This window comes from Heterodontus francisci, chromosome 15 (assembly GCF_036365525.1).
Source record: "Heterodontus francisci isolate sHetFra1 chromosome 15, sHetFra1.hap1, whole genome shotgun sequence".
Taxonomy (NCBI): domain Eukaryota; kingdom Metazoa; phylum Chordata; class Chondrichthyes; order Heterodontiformes; family Heterodontidae; genus Heterodontus; species Heterodontus francisci.
In genome coordinates, this window is record NC_090385.1 from 62,374,599 (window position 1) to 62,391,743 (window position 17,145).

Here is a 17,145-nt window from a genome sequence, read left to right on the forward strand (position 1 = left end):
AAAGGGTCAGTTGCAGTATGGATATGAAGTTGGCTAATTGACAGCAAACAGGGAGTTGCCGTGACAGTTGTTTTTCAGGCTGGGGAACAGTATATAATGGCGTTCCCCAGGGTGTTGGTATTAGGACCCTTGCTTTTCTTGATATACATTAATGATCTAGACTTGGATGTACAGGGCACAATTTCAAAATTTGCCGATGACATAAACTTGGAAGTATCGTGAACTGTGAGTTGGACCGTGATAGACTTCAAAAGGGCATAGACTTGGTGAATGGGCAAACACATGGCAGATAAGATTTAATGCAGAGAAGTGTGCAGTGATACATTTTGGTAGGAAGAACAAGGAAAGGCAATATAAAATAAAGGATAAAATTCTAAAGGGGATGCAGGAGCAGAGGGGCTTGAGGGTATATGTGCACAAATAGTTGAAGGAGGCAGGGCAGGTTGAGAAAGCCATTAACAAAGCATATGGGATCCTGGGCTTTATAAATAGAGGCATAGAGTACAAAAGCAAGGTAGTTATGGTGAACCTTCACAAATCATGGGTTCGGCTTCAAGTGGAGTATTGTGTCCAATTCTGGGCACCACACCTTAGGGAAGATGTGAAGGCATTGGACAGCGTGGAGAAAAGATTTATGATAATGATTCCAGGGATGAGGGACTTCACTTACAAGGATAGACGGGAGAAGCTGGGGCTGTTCTCCTTAGAGAAGAAAACGTTGAGAGGAGATTTGTTAGAGGTGTTCAAAATCATGAGGGGTCTGGGCAGCGTAGATTGGGAGAAACTGTTCCCATTGGTGGAAGGGTCGAGAACTAAAGTGACTGACAAAAGAACCTGAGGCAATATCAGGAAAATCTTCTTTACGCAGCGAGTGGTGAGGATCTGAATGCACTACCTGAGAGTTGGGTGGAGGCAGATTCATTCATGGCTTTCAAAAGGGAATTGGAGAATTATCTGAAGAAAAAAAATTGCAGGACTACAGGGAAAAGGCAGAGGAGTAGAACTAGCTGAGTTGCTCTCATAGAGAGCCAGAACAGACACGATGGGCCGAATGGTCTCCTTCTGTGCTGTAACCATTCTATGATTCTATGATATTCATATAGTCACAACAAAATAAAATGAAGCTGATCAACTGAGTTGGGCACACTTAAAATCAGGCTCAGTACATTTGTGATTCTTTATAGTAAACCGAGGCGAACATAGGAAAAAATGTTTGTGAAAATTAACTGGGCAATGGACGTTATCTAGGGAGTGTATAGTGTGGATGCGAACTGGTGGAAGCCTTGATTGGGTAATGTCAGGAAATTAGTGTGCATGTGCCATCACTCTATGGCTTCACCCACTGGTCCTGCTCACTCTCCCTCCTTTTTCAAAAGCTGCATGTTAAAATAAAATTCTCTTCCAAAACTCCAGCAAATTCAGTTCCAAAAATTACAAAATAAATCTTCTGCACTGTAAGAACCTTTCACTTCCACTACCAGTAAACTTTACAATCGAATGATCTTTCACTGATATAAATCACTTCAAAGTCATCCATCTGCATTCAGTACAGTGCTTGCCTCCCACTCATTTCCGAAGCACTGACAGTACAATAAAGGTTTCTGAGATGATTTCTTCAAGCTATTGAGGTGTAAATCAATACACGTCAAAGTACAGCAGCAGGACAGGAAATTACACGCCTCAGCAAGAGGGCTGTAAACAATTAAATAGGAATGATTTCAGAACACCAGCTGTTGTTTCTGGGTCTACACATCTTGCTTAATTTGATTCATTTTAAGGACCCAATATCCTGTTACTGTCGTTCAATTATAATTAAAACTGTCAAAAAGTAAGTTTCCATACTACTTTTGCTTTGTCTGAAGCTATTGCGGTCATTTGGTAAAATGCAAATGAAGAAGTTAACAAAAATGTAAAATATGATCAAATATATTTTGTACATAAATTCTACCCTTGTAAGTAATTTCAGTGGCCAATTTCTTTACCACCACTGTGTTGTGATGTAGAGTTGTGAGCCATGCTCAGATACTGAGCCATGCCCCTCTACATGTCCATACTGCCACATTTATGGCATTGAAATATTCTTGCTGTCGTAGGGATACCGACTGCAGGATGATCATGACATAAGTATGATCTTTGGCAATTCCTTTTGTTCTCATTTCTGATGACACTACAAACTTTTGAGCTGCAGATACAAGCACTCTTAGGGCTGAATTTAGTGGAGTCAGTGGGGTCCTGACACTGGGCTGAAAAGGTGAGGGGAACCCTGCCTCGGTCCTTTGGAGAACCCCTGCACAATTTAACAGCACTCGGGCGCTTAACTGCCCGGTGCCGTGGTCCCCATCCCTTTAAGGACAGGGATCCTGCCTCCAAAAGCTTCCATGTTTAATGTCCTTGCTGATCTATGTAGAATCTTAGAATGGTTACAGCACAGAAGGGGGCCATTCAGCCATCATGTACATGCGGCTGTTTGCAAGAGCAACTCACCTAGTCCCAGAGGCCTGCCTTTTCCCCACAGCCGTGCAAACTTTTTTCTCTTCTGATAATTATCCAACTCCCTTTTGAAAGCCACAATTGAATCTGCCTCCATCACACTCTCAGGCAGTGCATTCCAGATCCTAACCACTCGTTGTGTAAAAAGTTCTTCATGTTGCAGTTGCTTCTTTTGCCAATCACTTTAAATGAGTGTCCTTTGGTTCTTGATTCTTCCACCAATGGGAACAATTTCTCCCTATCTACTCTATCCAAACCCATCATGATTTTGAACACATCTATCAAATCTCTTCTTAATCTTCTCTTCCCCAAGGAGAACAGCCACAGCTTCTCCAATCTATCCACGTAACTGAAGTTCCTTTTCTCTTGAAACATTCCAATGAATCTTTTCTGCACCCTCTCTAATGCCTTCACATCTTGCCTAAGGTGTGTGCCCCCAGAATTGGACATAATACTCCAGTTGAGGCCGAGCCAGTGTTTTATACAGGTTTATCATAACTTCTTTGCTTTTGTACGTCATGCCATTGTTTATAAAGCCCAGTATCCCTTCTGCTTTATTAACCGCTTTCTTAACCTGCCCTGCAACCTTCAATGACTTGTGCAGGTCCCTCTGCCCCTGCACCCCCTTTAGAATTGTACCCATTATTTTATATTGCCTCTCCTCGTTCCTCCTATAAAAATGAATCACTTCACACTTCTGTGCATTAAATTTTATCTACCACTTGCCCACCCATTCCACCACCCTATCTGTGTCCTCTTGATGTCTGTCATTATCCTCCTCACAGTTCACAATACTTCCAAGATGTGCGTCATTTGCAAACTTTGAAATTTCGCCCTGTACACCCAAGTCTAGGTCATTGATATATATCAAGAAAAACAGTGGTCCTAACACCGACCCCTGGGGCACCCCACTATATACCTTCCTCCAGCCCGAAAAACAACCGTTCACCACTTCTCTGTTTTCTGTCACTGAGCCAATTTTGTATCCATGCTGCTACTGTCCCTTTTATTCCATAGGCTTCAGCTTTGCTGACAAGCCTGTTATGTGGTACTTTATCAAATGCCCTTGGAAGTCCATATACACCACATCAACCACATTACCCTAATCAAACATCTCTGTTACCTCATCAAAAAACTCAAACAAGTCAGCTAAACACGATTTGCCCTTGACAAATCTGTGCTGGCTTTCTTTAATAAATCCACATTTATCTAAGTGATTGTTAATTTTGTCCCAAATTATCATTTTGAAAAGTTTTCCCACCACCGAGGTTAAACTGACTGGCCTGTAGTTGCTGGGCTTATTCTTACATCCTTTTTTTAAACAAGGGGTAACATTTTTAATTTGTCAGTCCTCTGGTACAACCCCTGTATCTAAAGAGGATTGGAAGATTATAGTCACGGTCTCCACACTATCCACCCTTACTTCCATCAGTATCTTTGCAAGCATCTCATCCAGTCCTGGTGACTTACCTACTTTTAAGTACAACCAGCATTTCTCATACCTCCTCTTTATCAATTTTTAGCCCAACCATTGTCTCAACTAGCTCCTTTATCACAGTGATTTGGGTATCTTCTTCCTTGGAAAAGACAGATGCAAAGTATTCATTTAGTACTTCAGCTATGCCCCCTGCCTCCAAGCGTAAATCCCTTTTCAGGTCCCTGATCAACCCAACTCCTCCTTTTACCAACCTTTTAGAAGACTTTTGGATTCCCATTTATGTTAGCTGCCAGTCTTTTCTCATATTCTTTCTTTGATTCTCATTTGCTTTTTCACTTCCCCTCTGAATCTTTTATATTCAGTCTGATTCTCAATCGTATTGTCCACCTCAAATCTGTCATATGCTCTATTTTTCAGCTTCATCTTACTCTCTCTTCATCCAGGGTAGTCGGGATATGTTTGCCCTTCATTTCCCCCTGGTGGGAAGGTACCTTGACTGCACTCAAACTATCTCCCCTGTAAAGCTCCATAACAGTTTTGCCTGCCAATCTTTGATTTCTATTTGCCTAGGCCAGATCCGTTCTTACTCATGGAAGTTGGCCCTTCTCCAAATAATATGCTCACTGTCCCCTAAATGTTCCCCTACTGACACTTGATCCACTTGACCCACCTCATTCCCCAGAACCAGATCCAGCAATGCCTCCTTCATCATTGGACTGGAAACATACTGATGTATAAAATTCTCTGAACACACTTGAGAAACTCTTGCCTCTCTCTTGAATGCTTGACTACCCATTGCCTCTTTGCCTGCATATCCTTAAGCTGCAGGATGACCACATCTATAACTGTGCTATCCACAAAACTCTCAGCCTCGCGGATGTGCCACAGTGATGCAGCTGCTGCTTAAACTCTGAAACCCAGAGCTCAAACTGCTGCAGCTGATGACACATCCTGCATGTGTGATTGTCCAGGACGCAAGAAGTGTCCTGGAGTTCCCACATGGAGCAGGGTGCACACTTCATGGAACCAAGCTGTCCTGCCATGCCTCTATTTATTTGACTATCAAGCTTACTGTTACGGACAGGTGGTAAGGGGTGTGGGTGGTTCCCACTGTTCACCTCCCAACTGACTGCAATCGTGTGTTATTTAAAATGATGAGTTAGCCCCTGAGGGTTTTACTTGCCAAATAAACAGATAGTGAAAGGTTTTCTTGTAGGTTTAAAACTTAAGATTAACTATTTATTGAACAATATTAATTCTCTGAAATGTTTGCAACACTACTCATGCACGCATTCACTCTCACGTGTACTCTTAAGAGAAAATAGATAGAAAGCAAAGGGTAAGGGTTCAAGGTATGATAGGTGTTCATGGTAAATCTTGGTGAATCTTCTAAGTATAACAGTCATTTTTAAAGATGTAGGTCTGGATTATTTGTAGTCATGACTTATTGAGGTGTTGTAGATATCTGGTGGTTAAAATTTCAGATTGGAGTTCTTTGCTATACCAAGTTGAAGTGTAGAATTAGCAGCAGGACTCCTTCCCTGTTTTAGCTGGATCTCTTTCCACAGCCTCTTGCTGAACTGCTTTTCTGTGATGTTGCTGTGATCTCTCTCTCACTCGCCAGAGGGTTACCTTTTAAGGTCACAATTCATCATTAGCATTTCTGGTACCTGACACATGGTTTTCCTCCCCTGGTGTGACCACACAATGGACCAGGATGTGGAATCCATGTCCATCCATTAATGTTTGGATGAGTATAATCCTGTTATGATGTGGCTACTTAGCACCTTCTTTGTTTCAGAAGAACCCATTCACAGAATCACAGAATTGATACAGCACAAAAGGAGGCTAGTCAGCCCATCATGTCTGTACCAGCTCTCTGAATGAGCAATTCACCTAGTGCCACTTCCCTGCCTTCTCCCTGTAACCCTGCACATACTTCCTTCCTAGATAACAGTCTATTCCCTATTGAATGCCTTGATTGAATCTGCCTACATGACACTCTTAGGCAGTGCATTCCAGAGCTTGACCACTCGCTGCATGAAAAAGTTTTTCCTCACGTTGCCATTGCTTCGGTTGGCAATTACCTTAAATATGTGCCCTCTTGTTCTTGTTCCTTTTACGAGTGAGAACAGTTTCTCCCTATCTACTCTGTCCAGACCCCTCATGATTTTGAATACCTCTATCAAATCTCCTTCAGCCTTCTCTTCTCCAAGGAAAACAGTCCCAACTTCTCCAATCTAGCTTCATAACAGAATTCAGGAATGTCTCTTGATGTTTTCAGGATGGGTGTAATTGATACCTCCTCGTCTGGAATGTATCCTTTTATTCTTAACAGACAGTGAGGCAGTGTTCGAATACACAGGCCAGGTCGTTTGACCTTCAGCAGCCATCTTTTGCAACATTGTCCACATTTCTTTAAAAGATAAAGTCAATTTTAAACAGTCCACCTTGAATAAAGATTGCATCTTAAAAGTAGGAATATGATATGTCTTTACTGGGCATAACACGATTTAAATAAATAAAGGCTCACCAGCTACTAACCAATCAACTGTTTGTCTTAGAGTCAGAGAGAGATACAGCACTGAAACAGGCCCTTCGGCCCACCGATTCTGTGCCGACCAACAACCACCCACTTATACTAATCCTACATTAAATCCCATATTCCCTACCACATCCCCACCTTCCCTCAATTCTCCTACCACCTACCTACACTAGGGGCAATTTACCATGGCCAATTTACCTATCAACCTGCAAGTCTTTAGCCGTGGGAGGAAACCAGAGCACCCGGCGGAAACCCACGCGGTCACAGGGAGAACTTGCAAACTCCGCACAGGCAGTACCCAGAACTAAACCCGGGTCGCTGGATATGTGAGGCTGCGGTGCTAACCACTGTGCCACTGTGCTGCCCCATCTTGTGCTGACTTTATTTTATAAGGAGGTTAACTGAAATGTTTTTACTGAACTCTTGTTATCTAAATACCTTAGATTCTATTTTATTGAAAAATTCAGAACCCTTTTGTGTTACTATCCTTTGCTATTAAATTTTAAGTTTATCTCCTAGATTTGATTAATTAATGGAACACTGATTGTAAAGTGTCAATTTGGCCTGCAAAATTTTTGCCTGCTCCTCAAAAACTGATGCTTTCTTTTACCCCGAATACTTCCAACCTCCTCCTTTAAAATTTTGGTGCAGAAACTTTAAAACTGGACACCCTGCTGGAACACTCACCCCTAGATTGGTGAACTGCCTTAAGGAACACATGCTGCACTCGCAGTTATCTGAGTGAATGTAAATGAGGCCTGACCATGATAATGGTATGGACCCTATGCTGACTCCTTTGGATGGGCGTATCACATAGCCTGCCCACCACATGCCTGACAAGGCCTCAAGCAAAATATTTCCCCCAGATCTCCTCTATGTACATGGTCATGTAATACATTATACTAATATGCTGTGCAACAGAGTAGCAGGATACATGTTTTTATCCATAAGTTTTCTCACATGCAAGTTCTCAATGTTGGGCTGGTCATCGGGGCAAAGACCCAAGTGCTCACTCAAAATGATGTAGGAAAACTGGCAGGCAACTCACTTAGTGCCTCTGTTCTGCACTTGTGACTAGCTCAACAATAGCATTATCAGAAACCAATCTCTTGACTAGGAAATTCCATCATCTTTGAACTACTTCTTCAGGACAATTCCTGTGTTACGACCTCAGTGAGACCATTAACATCACAATACGAGATAAGAACCCCAGACCAATTTAAAGAATTACACAACAAGATTTCACATTTTTAGACTTTTATTATAACAACTAAACTGAAAGAAATCCCCATTAACCAGAAAGTACTTTATAAGTAGCTGATACCCCAAATTACAAAGAAAGGTATTTACTTATTAGAATACTTGAAAACTTCACACCACACTTATACGTTACACAGTCCTTTTTTGATAGAAAAATCCCAAACTCCTCCCAGTAGCAATGGGTTGGATCTCCCAGACTTTTTCAAAAATCAATGTCCTCTTTGCTCGCTTCTCCAAGCACTTCCGACCTGGACTTCTGTGAATAAGAAAATTCCTGGTGATCCTGTTGGGCTTTTACTTCTCCACAAGCTTCAACCTTCAAAACAGGTTCAAGTCTTCGCAACTTTTACTGTACCAGGCTTCCAAGAATAGGTGTCCCCTCTCTCTCTCTCTCTTGAGGCTGCCATCACTGCTTGTCTTTCTTACAGCCTACTCTGAGGCTGCAATCGCTGGGTTCCCTTTTTATAGCCTGCCTTGAGGCTGCAAATGCTGGTTTTCTCTTACAGCCTGTCTGCCTTCAGAAAATCTGTGAAATTTACTTGGACTCAAAAGTCAACAGCTTATTGTCCAGTATCCTATATGCAAAGTCCAGAAGTCTGGTTTCACAGAGCCATCTAGGCCTCCCATTGTTCCCAGGTGTTAACAGCTGCCTGGTACATTTGCATCTTCAGAATCACTGACTGTTTGCTTTACGACCCAAACGTCTGAGAGGGTGAAACCCATTGTTCTTCAGGTGTTATCCCTGCAGTCTCTTTTTTTTAAAAAAGTATTTGATCTGTATTCTCTGTTGTCCTGGTAACCAAGACTTCTGTCTTGTCCTTTCACAGAGTGGATGTGAGGTCACCTGACTTTCCAAACTCCATCTTAAACTTTTGAAAATCACAATTTTTAAAAACATAATCATGTTACAAAATCTAGCGTTCGTAACACCTGTAAAAATCTCGTCTGAGATTTTCTCACAGGCCTGCGGAATTGTTTAAAACAAAACATTGAGGAAAAAATGTCATATTTGTGGCATATCGCATCTCATCAGAAACCTGATTAACCTTGGATTATTCTAGCCCAAGAAACATCTTGTTCTTAATTTCATTTAGGATACTCCACATATATTCTGTCGCAACTTGTACAATAAATCAAGCCGGTTCTTTTTAGAAATAATCTTGGCTATACTCAAAGATCAGAAAGTCATAACATTTTATCTCTCTGTTCCCCACATCAAGATTATATCCTGTTCTACATTATAATTAAAGAAGCAAAGGTAGTAAATTAGTGAGATATTTTGACAAATTCTTTATCTTTGTTACATATACAATAAAGCTATGAATTGTAAATCTATCTATCCACAGTGGCCCAGTACAACGTCCCATAGCGCTTCACAGGAGCATTATCAAAGAAAATATGACACTGAGTCACAGAAGGAGATATTAGGTCAAAGATATAGGTTTTAAGGAGTGTCTTAAAGGAAGAAAGCAAGTAGAGTGGCTGAGAGATGTAGGGATGGAAATTCGAGCTTAGGGCTGAGGCAATTGGAGGCGCGACTACCAATGGTGGAGCGATTAAAGTCGGGGATGCTCAAGAGGCCAGAAAAAGATAAGCACAGATATCTCGAAGGATTATGGGCTGGAGGGGAGAACAGAGATAGGGAGGGGCGAGGCCATGGAGGGATTTGAAAACATGGATGAATATTTTAAAAGCAAGATGTCGCTTGTCTGGGAGCCAATGCAGGTCAGCAAGCACAGGGATAGGTGAACAGGACTTGGTGCAAACTAAATCACAGTCAGCAGAGTTCTGGAAGACTTCAAGTTTACGGAGGGTAGAATGTGGGAGACCAGCCAGGAGTGCATTGGAATAGTCAAGTCTCGAGGTAACAAAGGCATGAGTGAGGGTGTCAGAAGCTGATAAGCTTAGACAGGGATGAAGTCGGGTGATGTTACGGAGGTTGAAATAGGCAATCATAGTGATGGCACGATCATGTGGTTGGAAGCTCATCTCGGGGTCAAATATGATAATAAGGCTGTGAACAGACTGGTTTAGTCTCAGACTGTTGCTAGGGAGACGGATGGAGTCGGTAGCTGGAGAACAGAGATTGCAGACTGAAAACAAAGGCGTCAGTCTTTTTGTTTGGAGGATATTTCTGCACATCCAGTATTGAATGTCGGATAAGCAATCTGATAATTTAGCAACAGTGGAAGAGTCAAGAGAGGTGGTGGTAAGGTGCAGCTGGGTGTCGTCAGTGTATATGTGAAAAGTGTGCTATCAGATGATGTCGTTGAGGGCAGCATGTCGATGTGAAATAGGAGGGGGCCAAGGTTAGATCTTTGGGAGACACCAGAGGTAATGATGTGGAAGAAGGAAGGGAAGTCATTGAAGTAATACTCTGGATACGATAGAGAAGAAAGGAAGCAGGTGAGAGCAGTCCCACTTAACTGGATGACAGTGGAGAGGCGTTGGAGGAGAAAAATGTGATCAACTGTGTCACAGGCTGCATACAGGTTGAGAAGGACAAGGATGGATAGTTTACTTTTGTCACAATCACATAATATGTCATTTGTGACTTTGGTAAGAGCTGTGTCAGTATAGTGGAAGGGCGGAAACCTGATTGGAGGGATTCAAACATGGAGTTCCGGGAAAGATGGGCACAGATTTGGGAGGCGACAACAGGTTCAAGGACTTTGAAGAGGAAAGGGAGGTTGAAAATGGGGCAGTAGCTTGCAAGGATAGTGATATCAAGGGTTTTTTGTGAGAGGGGTGATGATGGCAGATTTAAAGGAGAGAGGGAAACACCTGAAGACAAAGAACCATTAACAATACCAGCTAACATGGGAAGGTGGAAGGGAAGTTGGATGGTCTGCAGTTTAGAGGGAATAGGGTCGAGGGAGCTGGAGGTGGGTCTTAAGGACAAGATGAGCCCGGAGAGGACAAGAGCGGAGATTGAAAAAAAACTAGAGAAAGATGCAAGTTCAGGGCTAGGGCAAGGGGGAGCTTTAGAAGAAGTTTGGCTGGTGTGCTAGTGGAAGGGAGGGACTTAGTAGTGGCAACTGATCGGATGATCTCTACCATACTGGCAAAGAAATCTATGGGCTCCCCACACTTATTGTTGGAGATGAGGGTGGAGGAGACAGGGGATAGGGGTTTAAGGAGATAGTTTGCGGTTTACAAATAGAATAGAAACAGAATACAAAACCTCACCAACCTCACAAAGCCCTGTGACTAATAAATATAACTAACATTTTGTACTTTTAAAGGTGAGTTTAAAAGGTTCATTGCTATGATTTTTTTTTGTTACTGGCATTTTCCCATTTAAGTCTAGGGAGGTCTGAAAATTATTTCCATCTATGGTACATACGAGCATATGAATTTAGGAGTAGGAGTAGGCCACTCGGCCCCTCGAGCCTGCTCCAACATTCAACAAGATCATGGCTGATCTGATTGTAACCTCAACTCCACATTCATGGTTTGTCATTTAATGACATAATGGCAGACCAATCATAAGGAAAGATATTGGCCTGGATTTTGCAGTAGTAATTATGGTGAAACTGGCAGCGTTTGCTGTCATTACCCTTCTGAAACTGACAGCAATTACTGGAGTCAGTTCGTGCGCAGTAAAACGCGGAAATCCAGAAGTTGCTTCTCCATAGGGTGCACTGTTGAAGGTTCCCTCAGACTGCAATCAAGCAGAAATCACTGAACTGATGAGAACTTGCCCTTTTACATGTCTACTCTTGCTGGAAAAATCCTTGAAAAAGTTACACCTTGTTAAATGAGGTACAATTTGGTTTTTAACAGTGTACTTACTAAGTTCATAATTACTACTGAAAACCTCTCTGGCCCTGGAAAACTAATTTTATATTTGTGGAATGCCATATTTCTTCATTATGATAAATTTCACATATTTTAAAAATATTTCAGTTCCTACCTTAATCCCATGTGTATATCCCAATCATTTATTTTACTGTCTGTAAAATGTAATTAAAAGTGAAGGATAATCAGTGTATTTTGCTCCATGGCATGCTGTCTGTGAAAATACTTCAATGTGATTCCCTTTTAGAAACTACCACTGAATCTGCTTCCACCACCCTTCAAGACAGTGAATTCCAGATCTCATCACTCACTAGGCAAAAGAAAACTTCTCATTTCCTCCCTGGTTCTTTGGCAATTATCTTAAATCTGTACCCTGTGGTTACCAACCCTCCTGCCAGTGCAAATGGTTTCTATCTGTATTGAAACCCGAACTAATTTTGACCACCTACCTCTATTAAATGTCTCCTTATCCTTTGCTCCTCTCAGGAAATCAACTCCTCCTTCTCTAGTCTCTCCTAAAGTTCCTCATCCTTGGTACCATTCTAGTAAATCTTCTCAAAGGCTTTTACATCTTTCCTGAAATGTGCTGCCCAAATATGGACACCATATGCCAGCTGAGGCCAAGGATTGATTTCTAAAGCTTTACAATAAATTCCTTGCTTTTGTACTCAATGCCTCTGTTTATAAACCTAAGGATCCTGCATGCATTTTTAACAGCTTTATCAACTTAGCCTACCTCTAAATATCAGGCCTGAGATGAGCGTGCATCGCATTTGTGATGTTGGCATGGTGAGGATTCAGCAAGTCTCATTTTGGGATGTTTACATAACATCTCATGTATCAAGTGAGTGGAGGTGTACCAGTCTCCACAATGGCATACGTGCTCACCACCCAAGACCCTAGTGTCATCCGTGCCAGGCAGGCAATTTGGACAGGTACTCATGCTCAAAGGATCACAAAATTAGTTCTATAATCTCTAAACAAATTTTAAACAACAATGGAATACATTTAAAAAATTAACCCATTATTAAAACACATTGGGCCAAATTTTCATGGAAGAATATCATGGAAGAATTAATGGCATGCCATTATTAATGTGCACATCAGCAAGCATGTTCAGAGGATGAACAAATATGGTATGAGTTGCACATCTTCATAATTTGCTGGTTGATTTACACTGCTCTGCTGTTTGCCTCCTAGAAACAGCATCTCACGCTGAGCCTCCCCATTAGTTTTAAGAAATAACTGCATTTGCACGTTAATTGCCCTTTAAACTCACTGCAAAAAGTTAGGGTTCATAGTTAACAGTGTAAGCACCCTTTCGATAGCATGATAATTGTTAATACAATGCCAATTCATCTCTCAGGCCCGGAAAGGAGCGATTTAAATTGTTGAGTCCTTCTGCATGTGGTAAACTCTTCCTAGCCATTTTAAAAAATTTCAAATGTTGCTTTTTTTTTCTTTTCAGTCTTATTTCTCTTTCTCTCTTCGTCCAATCTTTCTTTCCCTCTTATTATTTCTCTTTCTGTACATGATTTGACTCTAATTCACCATCATATTCTTTTCTTTGTGTTTCTTTCTCATTGGCCACTAAGGTCTTGGATGCCCCATTGCCATCAACACTCTGTTATCAGCCTGCACTTTCAGAAACTTATGGGGCAAAAATTTGAGCTCAAGGCTGCAGCAAAACATCTAACTAACGTGCATGTTGCAAGATGCCCGACTCTGGCAAGATTTGGCTCTTGATGTTTTACATCCCTTTGTTTATTTCCAGTCATCTGTTGAGTTAATCAAAACAATGTCTGTTTGAACAGCAAGAGCTGATTGCCTTGCTGGTGGAAGGGGGAACTGGCTTAGAGGGATTAGTCTGACAGTCTGTATACACAGTGAAAATACACATTGTTAATGATATCATGAATAATAAAGCAACTATATAGAATGCCTGCTCTAAAAAGTGCCCATTATTATAACATACTCTGATATCACACAAATCATTTGTGGCTCTGCTTTTAACAGACATGTAACAGATAGCTCACTTCAATGAGGCGTGCAGCTCCCCAGACATGAAGTCTGTATTTTGAACAAGAACTAAAGTTCATTGAAAACTAAAACATTTGCTGCTTTAATATTTTTAAGATAAACTGGACAAAATTACATCTTTCAGAAATGAATAAATTATCATATTCAAAAAAGTATTAAACCCCATCACCCACAAATATGAGATGACAGCAATCCAGATTATTTCTTCCTGAATTATTGTCCTAAAGCATAATACCATTCATTCATAAAGCATAAGCTGCTTTCCATTTGAATGATTCCGGCTCTGAGTCCAGTTGTGCTGGACTATGTAGGGAAAGAAGCGTGATACTGAAAAGGAAGCACAGCAAAGAAACTCACCCGACAAGCCCCCGCCAATGATAATCACATCTTGCTTTCCACTGGACATTTTCACCATGTCTGTTTACACCTGTCTTTTTCTGCAAACGGTCTTGAATGTGGCTGTTTGATGACTTCTGTGGTCTTTGTACAATTTGTTGGTGTTTGGTTCCAGACTGCAGATAAATCAATCAGTGTTCACTTGTGTGCTCTGGGTTGCACCTGTTCATCCCTTAGACTGCCTGACACAGATGTACTTCTTTTGTCTCCGTGTGTGAAGTCTCCTGCTCAAGAGGAGGGACCATTGACAGGATTGTTATAGGTTATGCATTTAATGCTTCAAGTGAAGAATCAAAGATGGGAATCTAATGGGGAAAAACACATAATAACATTACACATAAAAACAGAGAAAGGGATAAAACCAAACACTAAACAGAAATATTAAATTACCTTGCTCAGAGCTGCCAATTAAGCCATATCCTAAAGTTCTTTAGAGGACTGCATTTCAGATCACAGTGTTGAGCACATTAATTTGTTATTACTATTTAAGCTAAATGTTCCAATATAGAGACAGAATCCAGACAGATTTATGTTTTACTGGTGAGAATCAGTATATGCCTCAAAAGTTGCATGATCGAGAGCTTATAATAGCTGAATTCAGGCAACACTGAATCACAGAATGGTTACAGCGCAGAAGGAGGCCATTCGGCCCATCGTGTCCACACCGGCTCTCTGAAAGAGCAACTCTCTCAGTTCCATTTCCCTGCCTTCTCCCCATAACCCTGCACATTCTTCCTTTTCATATAACTGTCTAATTCCCTTTTGAATGCTTCAATTGAATCTGCCTCCAACACGTTCTCAGGCAGCGCATTCCAGAATTAACCACTGGCTGCGTGACAAGGTTTTTCCTCATGTCACTTTTGCTTCTCTTACCAAATACTTTAAATCTGTGCCCTCTCGTTCTGGATCCTTTCATGAGTAGAAACAGGTTCTCTCTAGCTACTCTGTCCAGACCCCTCATGATTTTGAATACCTCTATTAAATCACCTCACAGCCTTCTCTTCTCCAAGAAAAACAGTCCTAACTTCTCCAATCTATCTTCATAACTGAAGTTCCTCATCCCTGGAAACATGCTTGTGAATATTTTCTGTACTCTCTCCAACACCCTCACGTCTTTCCTCAAGTGCGGTGCCCAGAATTGGACACAATACTCCAGCTGAGGCTGAACTAGTCTCTTATACAAGTTCAACATAACTTCCTTGTTCTTGAACTCTATGTCCCTAATAATTAAGCCCAGTATACTGTATGCTTTATTAACCGCGCTCTCAACCTGTCCTGCCACCTTTAATGACTTATGCACATATACACCTAGGTCCCTCTGCTCCTGCAACCCCTTTAGAATTGCTTAGACCATGTATAATAAAAGTACAGTTTTAACTTCTCAGGAGCTTGACCAGTTACCCCAGGATGAATCTATCTTTTCTGGGGATAAGGAATTAGTTATTATAAAATACTTCCGTTTTCTAGCCAGAGGGAACCTGTTAGTAGACCCAACAAGGTATTATGGTGTAGCTTTACCAATTCATATTATGATTTGAGACAGCTAATAATATATAAGTAGAACCTCAGAGATCAGCAATATTTGGCATAGGAAGATAGGGCAATGTAAAGCATTCATAGACACCGAGAGTTTCAAAATTATGCCTTGCATTTTTTAATTGTTGTGTCCAATTGGGAATCAGAAATACTCTTGATAGGAGCATAGAGATGGAAAAGAAGGTAAAAAAATGAATGAATGAATTAGTTCATAGTACCTTGTCATGCCCTCATGTCATCCCAAAATACTTTACAACCAACTGATTACTTTTTAAGTGCAGTCACTGTTGTGCTGTAGGCAAACATAGCAGCCAACTTTCACATAGCAAGGTCCTACAAACAGCAAATGTGATAAATGACCAAACAATCTGGGTCCGATTTTAATTCTGTGTTTGTAAATGGGTTTTGAGTGAGTTAAAATAAGGCCCAGAGGCATACTCCAGAGACATATTGAGCTGGATTTTAGTCAATGGCAAAGCAATGACATTCACCGCTGACCTTGAGAAAAGCCACTTACAAAGATCTAGCAATCTCTGTGGTATGGTCTTCCCCTTTCACAACGTCAGTTTGAATTTTGCGCCAGGTCAAGGGGATCTCCAGATGTCCAGCAACAATGATGTTATCAAGCAGGGTAATCAATCAAGTATTCTCACAGACAGCAAACCAGGAAATAAAAGCCACGGAATCCCTTCACTTTTAATGTTTAAATTTTACAGAGTGAAATTAAAAATTGGGACACACATGGGATTAAGGTAGAAGCTAAAATATAAGAAATAGACTTTTAAAAAAACATTTTAGAAATAGAATTTATCATAATTTGACATTCAACAAATATAAAATTATACTTTCAGTGCCAGTGAGGCTGTTTAGCGATAATTCTGAACTTAGTATGCCATTACAAACCTAGGTACACCTCATTCAAAAAGATGTAACTTTTTCAAGGGTTTTACAGTGAGCTTAAGAACTTAAGAGTGGAATTTCAGGTCAGGTCAATGATATCTAATTAATTGCATGTTGGAGGTGTTACGACATGACCGCTCAAGACAAAGCCCCAATCAAAATATATGATTCTGATTGCAGTGGGAGCAATGCACTGTCAATTCAGTCCCATCACTCCACAGATCGCATAACATAGCACTTTAAAATTTCCAAATTAAAGAAAGCGACAGCTGAATTGAACAATCTATTAATCCCTGAATGAGGCAAACCAAACCAGGTATATTTAGATCAACAAATTAACTGTTTATTAGAAAAACTAACTTCTTAAACACTAAGATAAAAACATTTTTTTAAAAATAGGAAAAATTGGAGTCCTTGCAGATTTACACTTCCTAATGAACAATCCTCTGATTAAAGACCACTTGCAATCTTCCAGGGTCCGATGAGGAAAGGAAAACAGTCCGACATCCGAAGCCTGAAACTTCTCGTTCTTCCATCGATGACCACAGCAGATCAACAACTCACAACCACTTTCAATAGAATCAATCTGACTTTAGAATTTTGAGGGATGAACAATAGTCACAGTTTAAATTCTTCCTTCAGTTTAAATTAACAGAGATCTGTGTTCAGTTCATGCTGGCCCAGCCGTTTGTCTGTTAGAACAGTCTGTCTTAACAAAAAGCCAGTTTAAATGTTAGTT

General features: G+C 40.8%; 1 protein-coding gene across 1 annotated transcript in view; it reads right to left on the reverse strand.

The window, feature by feature from the left end:
• Nucleotides 1-14,167, reverse strand: part of LOC137377915 (amine oxidase [flavin-containing]-like) — a 67,315-nt gene extending 53,148 nt beyond the window's left edge. The window contains exon 1 of the mRNA XM_068047988.1: nucleotides 13,932-14,167. Coding sequence (XP_067904089.1) covers nucleotides 13,932-13,989 — 58 coding nt within the window. The 5' untranslated portion in view covers nucleotides 13,990-14,167. The remainder of the gene's footprint in view (nucleotides 1-13,931) is intronic.
• Nucleotides 14,168-17,145: the final 2,978 nt, after the last annotated feature.